Below are 15379 nucleotides of genomic sequence, written 5' to 3'. Positions count from 1 at the left end.
CTTACCACACTTCAGAAGCTGATGAGGAGTCAGCTTGGTCATGCAAGTCATACATCTGTCTGTCCTGTGCATTTCTGAAATGGCACTCCCCCCTCCGCTAGGCATGAACCCCCCACCAACCCTAATCTCTCCTATAGATAGTTTGCATTAAGGACTGTATACATCTACCCTGTTAGTAGGTGTAAGGCTCATGTTTGCTTCTTTGAGTATTAACAATTAAATATTTCTATACCATCATTGGATCGGGTTACAATGTATATAGGTGTAGTTTGCTTCAAATAATGTGCTTTGACGATGTATCATACCTGTCTGTATTTTTGATGATAGTCTAAGATAAAAACTTAATAAAGATGGTTTAAAAAATTAGGTGGACCAAGTGATTGAAGATCTTTATTATGTTGGCTTTGAAAGATGAACCGCACGTAAGGCTTTGCTTTTGAAATAGTTAGAAATGGAAGGCAGAAGATGCTAGAACATCTTCTACTCAGCTTACCACATTCTGGAACTGATGCAGACTCATTGGTAGACAAACAACATTTCATTGATCATTCTTGTCATGGTAGGCATAGATTTGATATTACTCAGAAACTGCCCAGGGAGCCTTATGAAACCTCTATGGGATTTTAAGGTTTTTTCACAAACTTTTTTTCAGACATGTTGTAGAACAATATATCCACGACCAAATATAGGTTCACGCTTAAAAAAAGATGATGTTGGGGTCATTGTTACATCATAAGATAATCAATGTAAGCAAGAGTGTAGCAAGATTCTCGGTCAATCAGACCCTTCAGTGAGGGCACATTTCTGAGTTCAGTGATGGTCAAAAGCAAAGTGTCGATGGACAGACAAGCCATAGAAAAAATGAAAGGACAAAGCTTTCGCAACAATTTCGGATAGCTCTAGGTTTTTCAAATGTGGATCTAAGCTGCATATTACCAACAATAAAGTTGGTGATCCATGGTGAAAGGAGGTTTTAGAGGATGAGGCAAGACACTTTGCCAGTAAACATTTTGACAATTTGATTTTGTGTTCAGTAAATGGTGCTTAAGTGTGAAAACCCACAGCGCTGTTGTGTAGTGGATTAGGAGCGCTACGGAGCTCCTAATTGTATCATTTAATTTGATAAACACAGTTTGAAGATGTTGGCAGACTCTGGTTTGCTATTTACTATTATCTTGGTTAAATTTTTTATGTCAATAAGAATTTAGATACTGTAGACTTGAAAAAATCAGCATATGGAAGCAGAACCATAGGTATGATAGGACACTTTGCGACAATCTTTTTCCAGGATAGTAATGTTGTATGTAGCCAAGGGAGTACGACATACATTTGGTAGCAAAACCAGTTTACTCTCTCCATTGTATTAGCTGCATGCTCTAAGCTTCCTCTATATGTTATCAATGTCAAGGACGAAGATTTGGAATGTCTTAAAAAAAAAAAAAAAAACAAGCTTTCAGAAACAACCATTTTCAGTTAAACAATACATTTGTTTTCATCTTCCTGATAGCTCGTAATAGAAAACCACTGGGTCAAACAATTAAGCTAACCAAAGTTAATTTGTTCTGATGGGTATTCTTGTGGCCTAATCAAAGATATGAAAGCGTTCTACAAATACCAACACAATACAATGAATGGGATCTTTGTTGACTGATTGGCAGGTCTTACACAGAAATGTAGTGCTGAGACATCATTGTCACATAATTAAGGCCTTGTTACAGAGTGCCATGTGTAAAGTGTATGAAACACTGACACGGATGATTTGTTCATATAGTTGGCATACTTTTCATTTTTTTCCTGCCTGCAGCTTCATAGTACATATGCTTGTGAGTTTCAAACCTAGGTATCCGCTTCATTGTCTGACTGTTTGCAGTTGTTTCATGTTATATCCTGCTTCTGTTGACTAGTCCTCAGTTGAACCGCTTTTAGATGCTTTGTGCCACTGTGTTGTTTTTCTTTTTGACGGGCAATACTGTCCAATCTCTTGGTTATATCGTGATGAAGGTCATTATGCATCCTTCTGACACAGAAGCATCATTCAGCTCAACATATGGTGGGTGGTCTGGTAATAATATTTATTTAATTTGTTTTGGGCTCAGATGGTGATATTATGGAATTGTTGCAGAAACGTGGGATGGATAATGTGTTTAAGAAATGGAGGCAAATAGATTAATATTTTGGCCATAGCTAGAATTGTGTTATAAGGTTGGGTGCTCTGGAATTGCTTGCGAAGACTAGATTGTCTCTGTTTTTGTGTGTCTGTTTATTGAGGTCTTCGTTTACGTGTTAAGCACCACAGCTTTTTGATTGGTAAAAGGGCCGGTGCATATTTGTACTCAGGAGCACCAAACATACGAAAGGTAATGTGAGGAATGGTTGAAAATGATCTATGCGACCGGCAAAGAATGTCTTCTTTTAGATTTTTGGTTGGCCATGATTTGCAGCTGTTAGCTTACTGATCTTGTAACTAGCTGTCTTAACCTTGTGCACAGCAGGTTGCTCTTCTGAAGAAGGTGGTGTTTTTGAGTTGACGAAACACAAAAGTTATTTGCATGTGCTTAAAGTGTGGGCTGAGAATTTCCAAAGAACAAACGTTAAACTCTTGTAGACTATAAGCCACAAGAGGAAGTTTTGGGGTTCTAATGAATAATTCTAACCACACATACCTAATCTTACAATATCCCTTAGGTGCCGGCGCCTGGATCCAGAGAATTTTTGTAGCACTTCTCCCGCGCACCTCTATGTGGCTTCTCGCGGCTACACGCTGATTCCATTCTGCCCCTGAAGTGCAAGAGTGGAACTGCACAGAAGTGCCACGCATGCACACTGAAGTCAGTTCCTTACTATGCCTTTCCAACACAGATCTGGAGCCCCGTTTCTGACTTTACAAGTTTCCTGCGGATTTTGTTTTTGTACAGTGTGCTAGGCAATTATGTTCCCACCGAAAACAACAATAATTGAACTGTGCCGTGACTGCAGGAAGCAGATGTCGGTCACTAACCTCCAAGAGGTGTGAACTCATAATTTGTGTGTGTGCCTCATGCACTCAAAGGTGTTTTGAGATCAGAATGAAGGCTCTCTGTCATCGAACACGAGAAGTCATTCCTTTCACATAGATCCTAATTCAAGTTGCAGTCTTTTCCCCTGTCCTAGGGCCTTTCCCTCCACTTCTGCTTGACATCTTCTGTTAAGTTCAAGTCCAAACATATGCACGAAAAAACAAAGTGTGACTTCACCCCATCCCACCTCTTTGACTGCAGAGACAAGACGAAGGGGATCTAAATGTCAGTCATACTCCATCAAGATCAGCAGAGTTCCCAGGCTGTCCTCAACCCAGAACAAATTGAGGCCTCCGTAGAGATTCTGCTGCAAATTTTCAGTGAACTTCTTTCTCCCACTGGTGTGTCTTCAGGCCCCACTGAACCACTCGAACCTCCAGTCAGGTTACAGCCTACTTGTCCCTCCCTGGTGCCACCTGTACTCTCATGACCCATTACTGGGCCCATACCCAATCTGATGCAGACTTCCACCCTGTCCTCTGATATCCACGCCAGTTGCTGCCTCGGCTGTGCTGGTGCTGGTGGATGATCTGGTGCCAACGACCATGTCTCATCCCAAACTGACGTTAGCAAGAGGTTGACTGATGTCATGCTATAACATTATAAAAGCCCAACATTTTTATGCACCTTGATTCAAACCCTGTGCCTCCACCACATCTCACCTATCCATAGATCCTCCGTTCTCTTTTTTTCGTTCGGATCCTGACTCATTGAAAGAGCAGAGTATGCCTAAGAATGTTGAAGATGGTGATGATGGAGAGGAAGATAGCTTGTGCCTCCTTCTTTACAATGGTGATTCCTTATGCCTTGATTTAAAAAATGCCAGTGAGCTTGATACCTTCCCTGAGATTTAGGTCAGCTTAGCAAATGGGCCGCCAATGGAAGAAAATGCCTCATTCTTGTAGCAGTAGTTCGGTGGGCAGCCAAGGTACTAAAACTAAAGCTCCCTCCATTGAGACTAAAACAAATGTTAAGACAAAAGCATCCAAGCCCTTGCTCCCGTTTAATGATGCACTCACAGATACCCTGATGGCTACCTGGTTGAGGGCATCTTCTTTCCTGCCTCTTAACAGGAAGATGGCTAGGCGTCCTAGACCAGAGCCTTGTGATCTGGATTTTCTTACCAAGCTCCTCATGCTAAAGAATCTTATTGTACTGGTCTTGGCCAGTAAGTTGAAAACATAATGTTCGATGGTATGTGTAGCTGCAGATACACATGCTTTGCACATCCCGCCATCTAGTGTTGGGCTCGGAGTGTTACAAGTTGTTTTCCTTCGAAGAAGTCTTTCGAGTCATGAGATCGAGAGACTCCTCCCCTTTCGGCTCCATTGCGCATGGGCGTCAACTCCATCTTAGATTGTTTTTTTTCCGCCATTAGGTTCGGACGTGTTCCTTTTCGCTCCGTGTTTCGGTTCGGAAAGTTAGTTAGAATCTCAGAAAATTCGACAGTATTGTTTGCGTTCGGTATCGGGTTAGTTACTACAGATCGACACCAACTTTTGAAGAGATCCGGTGGCCCTTCGGGGTTTTTTCGATCCCCCGTCGGGCCTGGTCGGCCCGCCACGTGTCTCTTCAAGGCTGATGGAACGGACCCCATTCCGCTTCTGCCCAAAATGTCACAACAAAGTCTGTAACTTGTGTTTGTCCCCAGAACAACACAAAGAAGATACTTGTGAAGCCTGTCGAGCGTTTCGGTCGAGGAAGACATTAAGAGACCGAAGAGCAAGAAGACTGCAAATGGCGTCGGCGCCGACAGGACAAAGGCATTTGGAGGAGGAAGAGGAAATCTTCTCCATCCAGGTGTCGGACTCGGACGAGCTCGATCCTGAAGAAACGCCTAAAACCGGGAGTAAGACGTCGAAACATGAAACTCACGAGAAGACCACAAAAGCCCAGGGGACGCCACTGCCAACAGGCCATGGCTTAACCCGTAAAATAGGTGACCGATCATCGCCACTGAAAAAGGGCACGCTTGTGTCGAAGTCATCCGACTCCGGTCGAGATACCGGCACACAGTAATCTCGAGCCCGAGATAGCGGCTCCGAGCAAGTTCGGCACCGAGACAGCGACACCGAAATGGGTCGGCACTGAGAGATCACGACGCCGAAAATAAAGAAAGTGTAGTCGGAGCCGAAAAAGGCTAGCGAAAAGGTTTCCATTCCGAAACATCCAGCCTCGGAACCGAAATCAGGTTCCTACACAGAGGAACAGGGGTTGTCCTCCCAAATGCAAGGACAAAAGTTCGGACAAGAACTAGAATCAATGGAGCCATACTACACTCAAAGGAGGCTCCACATTCAAAAGGACACAGGGAAAATAAGCACTCTTCCCCCAATAAAGATGAAAAGGAGACTTGCCTTTCAAGAAAAGGACAAGCAGCCACAGGCAAAGGTGGCAAGACAGACAACTCCGCCTCCATCTCCACCACCATCAATGCACCATCACCGGTAGTCACTCCACCACTGATGCAATCCCCAACGCATACTGCAATGAGTCAGGACGATCCCGACGCATGGGACCTTTATGATGCGCAAGTATCGGATAACAGCCCAGACTGTTACCCAGCAGGACCGTCCCCACCTGAGGACAGTACATCCTACCCGCAGGTCTTCTCAAGGGCAGCAGCTTTTCATAATGTCACCTTGCATGCAGAACCGACTGAGGATGACTTTTTGTTTAATACACTATCCTCCACTCATAGCCAATACCAGAGCTTACCTATGCTACCTGGAATGCTAAAACACTCCAAACAGGTGTTTCAGGAGCCTGTGAAGGGCAGGGCCATAACTCCAAGGGTGGAGAAAAAGTACAAGCCACCGCCTACAGATCCTGTGTATATCACGCAGCAATTAACACCAGACTCTGTAGTAGTAGGGGCAGCTCGCAAGAGAGCAAACTCTCACACCTCGGGAGACGCACCACCTCCAGACAAGGAGAGTCGCAAATTTGACAGTGCAGGGAAAAGGGTTGCAGCACAAGCAGCAAACCAATGGCGCACTGCCAACTCACAAGCACTTCTGGCAAGATATGATAAGGCTCATTGGGATGAAATGCAGCATTTCATAGAACACTTACCCAAAGAGTTCCAAAAAAGGGCACAACAAGTGGTGGAGGAAGGACAAAGTATCTCAAATAATCAGATACGGTGAGCAATGGATGCAGCAGATGCAGCTGCAAGGACAGTAAATACTGCAGTAACAATAAGGAGACACGCATGGTTGCGTACGTCAGGATTCAAGCCGGAAATACAACAAGCCTGGCTGAATATGCCTTTTAATGGACAGCAGTTGTTTGGGCCGGAGGTGGACACTGCTATAGAAAAACTTAAAAAAGACACTGATACGGCCAAAGCCATGGGCGCGCACTCTACTCCTCACAGAGCAGAGGCACATTTCGCAAAACACAGTTTAGAGGGGGGTTTCGAGGACAAGCTACAGAACCCACAACCTCACAAACAAGGCCCATTTATCAAAGTCAATATCAGCGGGGAAGTTTTCGGGGACAGTATAGAGGGGGGCAATTCCAAAAGAATAGAGAAATTCCAAAGCTCCTCAAAACAAGCAGTGACTTCCACGTCACAAATCCCCAACACAACACCTGTGGGGGGGGAGACTAACCAAGTTTTACAAACATTGGGAGGAAATAACAACAGACACTTGGGTCCTAGCAATTATCCAGCATGGTTATTGCATAGAATTTCTCAAATTCCCTCCAAACGTCCCACCGAAAACGCACAATATGTCAAAAGAACACATGGATCTTCTAGGACTAGAGGTCCAAGCGTTGCTACAAAAAGGAGCAATAGAATTAGTACCAATTCAACAGAAAGGAACAGGAGTTTACTCTCTGTACTTTCTCATACCCAAAAAGGACAAGAGTCTAAGACCTATATTAGATCTCAGAACATTAAATACCTACATCAAATCAGATCACTTTCACATGGTGACATTACAGGACGTAATCCCACTGCTCAAACAACAAGACTACATGACAACACTAGACCTAAAGGATGCATATTTCCATATACCGATACATCCTTCACACAGGAAGTACTTAAGGTTTTTATTCCAAGGGGTACATTACCAATTCAAGGTGTTGCCATTCGGAATAACAACTGCGTCAAGAGTTTTTACAAAATGCCTAGCAGTCGTAGCTGCACATATCAGAAGGCAGCAAATACATGTGTTCCCGTACCTAGACGATTGGTTAATCAAAACCAACACGCTAGAACGGTGTTCACAACACACAAAGTATGTCATAGAAACCCTCCACAAACTAGGTTTCTCAATCAACTACACAAAGTCACACCTTCAGCCGTGTCAAACACAGCAATACTTAGAGGCGACAATCAACACAGCAAAAGGGATTGCCACTCCAAGCCCACAAATGGTACAGGCATTTCACAATGTAATAAAGGCCATGTATCCAAAACAAAGAATACAAGTCAAAATGGTGATGAAACTCCTAGGCATGATGTCCTCATGCATAGCAATTGTCCCAAACGCAAGGTTACACATGCGGCCCTTACAACAGTGCCTAGCATCACAATGGTCACAGGCACAGGGTCAACTTCTAGATCTAGTGTTGATAGACCGCCAAACATACACCTCGCTTCAATGGTGGAACAATATAAATTTAAACCAAGGGCGGCCTTTCCAAGACCCAGTGCCACAATATGAAATAACGACAGATGCCTCCATGATAGGGTGGGGAGCACACCTCAATCAACACAGCATCCAAGGACAATAGGACACTCAGCAAAAACAGTTTCACATAAATCACTTAGAACTACTGGCAGTATTTCTAGCGCTAAAGGCATTTCAACCCATAATAAGCCACAAACACATTCTTGTCAAAACAGACAACATGACAACAATGTATTACCTAAACAAACAGGGAGGTACACACTCAACACAGTTGTGTCTCCTGGCACAGAGAATATGGCATTGGGCGATTCACAACCACATTCGCCTAATAGCACAATTTATTCCAGGGATTCAGAATCAGTTAGCAGACAATCTCTCTCGGGATCACCAACAGATCCACGAATGGGAGATTCACCCTCAAATACTGAACACTTACTTCCAAAGTTGGGGAACACCACAAATAGATCTATTTGCAACAAAAGAAAACGCAAAATGCCGAAACTTCGCATCCAGGTACCCACAAGATCAGTCTCAGGGCAACGCGTTATGGATGAGTTGGTCAGGGATATTTGCATACACTTTTCCCCCTCTCCCACTCCTTCCATATCTCATAAACAAGTTGAGTCAAAACAAACTCAGACTCATACTAATAGCGCCAACTTGGGCAAGACAACCTTGGTACACAACACTACTAGACCTCTCAGTAGTGCCTCATGTCAAACTACCAAACAGACCAGATCTGTTAACTCAACACAAACAACAAATCAGACACCCAAATCCAGCATCGCTGAATCTAGCAATTTGGCTCCTGAAGTCCTAGAGTTCGGACACTTAGAACTTACACAGGAATGTATGGAAGTCATAAAACAAGCTAGGAAACCTACCACTAGACATTGCTATGCAAATAAGTGGAAAAGATTTGTTTATTACTGCCATAATAATCAAATTCAACCCTTACACGCATCTGCCAAAGACATCGTAAGATACTTACTACATTTGCAAAAGTCAAAGCTAGCTTTTTCTTCCATTAAGATACATCTTACTGCAATTTCAGCTTACCTGCAAATTACGCACTCAACTTCATTATTTAGGATACCAGTCATAAAAGCGTTTATGGAAGGCCTAAAGAGAATTATACCACCAAGAACACCACCAGTTCCTTCATAGAACCTCAACATTGTCTTAAAACGACTCATGGGTCCACCTTTTGAGCCCATGCACTCTTGTGAAATGCAATACTTAACATGGAAAGTTGCATTTCTAATTGCCATCACATCTCTAAGAAGAGTAAGTGAGATTCAAGCATTTACCATACAAGAACCATTTATTCAAATACACAAGCCTAAAGTAGTTCTACGGACAAATCCTAAATTTGTACCAAAAGTCCTATCACTGTTCCACTTGAATCAAACTGTAGAATTACCAGTGTTCTTCCCACAACCAGATTCTGTAGCTGAAAGAGCACTACATACATTAGACGTCAAAAGAGCGTTAATGTACTACATTGACAGAACAAAACAAATTCGGAAAACAAAACAATTATTTGTTGCTTTCCAAAAACCTCATGCAGGAAATCCGATTTCCAAACAAGGCATTGCTAGATGGATAGTTGAATGCATTCAAACTTGCTATCTCAAAGCAAAAAGAGAACTGCCTGTTACACCAAAGGCACACTCGACTGGAAAGAAAGGTGCTACAATGGCCTTTCTAGGAAATATTCCTATGCCTGAAATATGTAAGGCAGCCACATGGTCTACGCCTCATACGTTTACCAAACACTACTGCATGGATGTGTTAACAACACAACAAGCCACAGTAGGCCAAGCAGTATTACGAACTTTGTTTCAAACAACTTCAACTCCTACAGGCTAAACCACCGCTTTTGGGGAGATAACTGCTTACTAGTCTATGCAAAGCATGTGTATCTGCAGCTACACATGCCATCGAACGGAAAATGTCACTTACCCAGTGTACATCTGTTCGTGGCATGAGTCGCTGCAGATTCACATGCGCCCACCCGCCTCCCCGGGAGCCTGTAGCCGTTTCGAAGTTGATATTGAACATTTGCAAATTTGTAAATATATAACACTTTAAACTACATTATGTACATACATATTCACTCCATTGCATGGGCACTATTACTATAATACACAACTCCTACCTCACCCTCTGTGGGGAAAACAATCTAAAATGGAGTCGACGCCCATGCTCAATGGAGCCGAAAGGGGAGGAGTCCCTCGATCTCGTGACTCGAAATGACTTCTTCGAAGAAAAACAACTTGTAACACTCCGAGCCCAACACTAGATGGCGGGATGTGCAAAGCATGTGAATCTGCAGCGACTCATGCCACAAACAGATGTACACTGGGTAAGTGACATTTTCCATATATATATATATATATATATATATATATATATTTGTATATCTTTACAACTATGTATTTTTGCGGATATATATTGATATTGTTTGCTATTCTTATTTGTTTACCTTTTGTATAAAAGTTTTCTTGGATACAATCACAATGAGTATGGAATGTCGGTATTCACCTGTTTGCCTCAAAGGCACGTAAAAAATGGTGTAAACTGATGTTAGCACGCCGGCGGGGACCTCTTACTGCCACGATGACGTCAGACGGAGCCGCGTGGGGTCGGGCAATTGTGACGTCCTCGCCGACGTGCAGAGCTGGAAAGAAGTTTCCGTTGAATGCTGCCCATTGGGAGAATTTATTAGGTGAGGAATCCACAGGTAGCTAGTGTATACACCAGAAAAAGCGCTACCGAAGGTAAGTAACTTGCTCATCAAGCTAGTAACTACCATTTCTCTCCTCCCCTCTTAATTTCCATCCCAATTTCAGCAGATCATCTCTTCATGCTGCTACAGGAGGTCATCCTGCTGCTTTCCAAGGGTGCCATAGACAGTACATTGGACCCAGTGAAAATGGGGGTTTTATTCTTGTTTCCTTGCAATTTGTCCTGTGGCAGCACACTCCCTTCCCCACAAAGGGCTGACAGTGGTGACAGATGCATCATTACTTGTTTAGGGGAATCACCTGGAGGAGGTGGACATCAGAGGATGCTGATCTCCAATGGAGGTCCTGCTCCGCATCAGCCACATAGACCTGCTGGCCATTCATCTAGCTTGGAAGGCCTTATTACCATTCATCAAAGGTAGGATGGGACGAGTTCTAATGGACCGCATTGTGTAGTACTGTAATAGCCAGGGTGGAGTGGGGTCTTGTGCCAGGAGGCTTTGCACCATCTGGAGGTGACTGAAACTACAGGGCGTCTTTCTGGTGGCCAACTACTTGTCAGGATCCCCGATTTTCAAAGTGGACGAACAAAACCGAGGTCGTCTGGCAGTTCACGAGCTCCATCTTCATCATGAGGTGGTGCTGGTTGTCTTCCGCCAGTAGGGCGAAACTCTGCATTGATAATTTTGCCCTAGGCAAAAGTGATGCACTGGAGCATTGCTACAAACAATTGTCTTGATTCAGCCTGTCACCTGCGATATATTTCAAAGAGAGGAGTCTGTGCTTACATCAACCAGAAAGTGTTACTTGAAGGTAAGTAATTTGTTAATCAATAGCTGTATGCTGTACAATTCTGTTCTCTACTTTTTTTTGTTTAATCATTTGAGGTTTGGATACATTTTTATTGTACTCGTGGAATTTAAAACGCACAATGTAGTGAGTATGGTTCTGTGGCTGCATTTAGTCCTTTAGAAGTTATGTTATCAAAACCTGAAGTGTTTGGATCTTTCGACTGGACTACAAAACCAACAACCTTTCTATTCACTCTAATTTTGAACCCGTTTTTTATTTTGTTCTGTGTGTATTTCTTGCAGTGATGAACTGAAAAGTGCAGAGACAGTTAATGGTAAGAAAGCTTCTCGGCTTCGACGTGGTGCAGAGCAAGAGTCACGCAAACGCAAGCGATCTAAGAAGTCACACAAAAAGAAACAAAAGAAACGTTCACACAAAAAGCTAAAAAAGCGGAAAAAGGAGGAGCCTGTGGAGTCTTCGACTGAAAGTGAGAGCTCGGATGAGAGCACTTCTCGTGCTAAAAAGGTGAAACGAAAGAAAAAAACTCGGAAAAAACCTGCAAGGAAGCCACCATCTTCCTCTGGGCAGGATAGTGATTCATCCGATTCCAGCGATGTGACGGATAGCAGCTCGGCCACTAGTGAGGCAGATGATAAAAAACAGACTAAAAGTCATAAAAAAAGACACCATCGTTCAAAAGCTAGGAAAGACTTTGAATCTCAGGAGAAGAAAAGCAAACGGAAAAATTGGAAAGTGGCAAATGATGATCGATCAGACAGCTCTGATGACGACTAATTCAAGGACATGGCACTGGACCTCCGAAATTATATGTTTAAATGTGACATCCAGAGTATTTCAGTGATGGTAGAAAACTGATGTGTAAAGGGACCGATTATCAAAATGGAGCCATAATTGGCGAGGCACTTGACCTGGAAAAGGTGTTGGCAAGTAAAATGCGAACCTGGCTGGGATCTATTTCATTCTTGACATTTCGCCAGGTGAAATATGTGGGGAGGTATGAAACAATTTGTAAGGAAAATATCAAAGAAGAGTAATTTCTTTAGGCGAAAGGAAATAGCTCATTGGCTTCATTTAAGTTACAAAAGTTCTCCTGTTTTTAGAGGGTGATTGAGAAATTGTAAGCTTATCTATGAGGATACTTCTTTGTTGGCATTCAGACTAAGCATTTTAGAAAAAGCCAGTTTTACATGAGAGGACATAAACATGAAACATATAAAAGCCAGTTTTACATGAGAGGACATAAACAGAAAACATATTACAGGACCCACCATGATGAGCTGTTGTAATTCTCTCCTTTGCGCCTTGAAAACAAGCTATGGAGTCGAGCTCCAACAAAAAAAAGTGCAGGATAGCAAAATGGTGGTTTTCTTTTTCCTGTACGTTGTTCCAGGAAGCAATTGTTTTTTTTATAAACCCTCAAGCAGATACTTTGTCCAAAGCACAGTGAACTAGAAAAATATGAATGGCCAAGGTTTGAATTTCAGTACAGTGACTTCCTCTGTGTGCTGAACAGACATTCTCTTTTATGAAGCAATGTATTTGGTGGCATCAGTTGTGTTTCTCATCACCTCCCGAAGGAATTAATTCCATATTTTAAAAATCTTTCTGTTGCATACTTAATGTTCCAAAACTCTGTTGGACTTTCATACTTGCTGGAGAATTTCCACTTGTCTCCATAAATAAAACTCTGTAGAAAACGTGAAAAATGAATTTGGCCTGTTAGTGTTGCTTTAATGAGCATGGGCTAAGGCATTTTAGTCTTTATTTTCTCTGTATTCTATGACACCGCCCCGTACTTTATAAAGACCGCACACAAGTTCTATCACGCAGGGTTTCCTGTTTTGTTTGGTGAGTTTTAATATCAGCCATGGCAATTGGACATAAACTGTAAACAGGGTGTAGTACACTGAAATTCTGAAATATCAATAAAATACAATGATTTGAGGAAACCGATGTGTGTGTGTGTGTGTGTGTGTGTGTATATATATTTATATATTACTTTTTTAAGGTAAGTGTTCTGACCAATGCATTGAGTGTGCAGTGAACATCCTGGTGTTCTCAAATTCATGCACTTCCCCAAATATTCCTCCAATGCACTTGTCATGTTTTTAATATTAAATGTAATAATCACCATTAATCTGCTTCATTTTTTTTTGTTTTTCTCTTCTCTTAAAATGATGCACATAATTAATATTTATTCCTGTCATTCTCTACTTCTCTTTAAAATATATTATTTTCTCGCTGCTGGGTAAGTCGTGATAATTGGTTCACTGTTTACCTGCTGCTCCATGATACATCACTGTTTGGTGCCTGCTATTTCTGCAGCACAGAGATCTCCAGTTGGTATTTTCAGGAATGAGTTGTGTATCCAGCAAGTCTAAGGTTTTTTTTATTTTCTGATATATAATTACGTTTTTTTCCGGCTCATAAATGTAGGTTACAGTGTGTCCGAACTGAATCAGCAACTTTGCTGTTTACGGTTTGGCCAAAGAAACAGGCATTTTTTGCAGTTCATGAGAACTTTAGTAGTCATTGCCAATAGTACTCACATCATTAAAAACTATGCATAAGGATTTTTCTACCTGGTGCTCCGAAATTGTGCATACCAAAATCGAAAGGCAACTTTTTTTTTATTTTATTTTTGTTTCTAGATGGATACATGCTTTTCCTTACCACTTACACCCTTGTAAAATATTGGGTTGGTGCTTTCTTGTTCCTACCCTTAAGCATATGCTGCCCTTGACCTATGTACGTTTGTTTGTTTCCAATGTGAGAACATACCTAGAAAAGGTTTAAGAATACCACTCAATTCTGGATTTATGGTTGTAACTTTAAAACCAGCCTGTATGCTCTGTGATGCAATCCTTAAGTTTACAATTGTAGCCACTCCGCCATGCTGTTGCAATTTCTGTTAGCAATTTCATGTTGTGAGACCAAAATCCCACCAATCCCTATTCTGTTTCAGGGTTTCACTATAGCATTTTTAAATTAGGCTTTCTGTTACCCTTACATTAGACCTGGAGACGGAGAGCAACAACGTGGCAATTGTCTTTACCATCAGAAATAGTGTGAGAAGTGTGATGAATGAAAAATAGGGCTATTTTATGTCTGTGTGTTATTCAATTGGTGTGGTGTACTGGGGTTTTCCTTATGTTCCTTTGTTTCAAAGCCTTTGTCTCTATTTAAAAGGAGCATTCTGAAATAGTTGATGTAAGCCTATTCCACTAATCTCAAAAGTGCTACTCTTCTTTTTAAATGTGTCCCAAACTCCCAATCCAAGGACCACTCTCGAGTTGAAAAGTAACGTGTTGTAAGACTGTGAAACATTAATTTTCCATTTGGGTCCGAATGTAACAACCACAATATGTTTAGGATGCACTTGGTTTTGTCAGGTGTGTTTTCTATGTGACTTGGAAGGTAATGAATGTTGTCATTACTGAAGGCTGATTAGCGATATGAACTGCTTCTAATTTTACTCCTGAGTGCTGTATAATTTTTTTTGTACTTTTGTAAATTCTAGTTAGTTTCTACTTATAATGATTTATCCTGTAATACTATGCAGGTTCTTAATAAACAAAAAAAGAATCTTTTCAGTGAATTTCAGCTTCATTGTGTTTTTACATTATAACAGGCGGAAGCACTATGTCTGTCACATGGTTATATAATGTGGCTTGAAAACTAAAGGACCTGAAGAGAACTTTACTTTATGCTATTTATTCTGCAAGGAGTTACATGAAATATTTTAGTCTTACGCAAATAACTTGCTTGAAATGCAAATCGAAATAATTCTAATATTATGATTTAATGAAATATTCACAGAAGAAAATACTTTTATGATTCGTCTGCTCTCCTAGCCCTTACATAATATATTTTCAGTACATTTCACTCATGTTTTCCCAGAAATACAGAGTAGATATGGAAATTTCAAGTTCAATTGGTAGACTAAATCTCAGTCATTTCTAACTATTATAGGAACTCTCCCTCCAGAAGTCCCAGTTCTGCTGATCCTTTTTGGAACGTCTTAAAATACTTGCAGGTGTTGGTGTTCTAACAAGAGAGCACTTATTGCAGGATGTCAATTCCAGAGATTACTATGAACGTGTGTATGGAAATT

General features: G+C 41.6%; 1 protein-coding gene across 5 annotated transcripts in view; it reads left to right on the top strand.

Annotated features, from left to right (window-relative positions):
• The window catches only part of NKAPD1 (NKAP domain containing 1), a 248975-nt gene extending 234112 nt beyond the window's left edge, over positions 1-14863 (top strand). For all 5 annotated transcript variants that reach the window (XM_069224985.1, XM_069224983.1, XM_069224984.1 and 2 more), the window contains one exon: positions 11547-14863. In XM_069224985.1, coding sequence (XP_069081086.1) covers positions 11547-12039 — 493 coding nt within the window. In that variant the 3' untranslated portion in view covers positions 12040-14863. The remainder of the gene's footprint in view (positions 1-11546) is intronic.
• Positions 14864-15379: the final 516 nt, after the last annotated feature.

The sequence above is a fragment of the Pleurodeles waltl genome, chromosome 3_1 (genome assembly GCF_031143425.1).
Source record: "Pleurodeles waltl isolate 20211129_DDA chromosome 3_1, aPleWal1.hap1.20221129, whole genome shotgun sequence".
NCBI classification, from domain to species: domain Eukaryota; kingdom Metazoa; phylum Chordata; class Amphibia; order Caudata; family Salamandridae; genus Pleurodeles; species Pleurodeles waltl.
The sequence above is the reverse complement of the archived record's forward strand: the minus strand, read 5'-3'. Positions and strand labels throughout refer to the sequence as shown.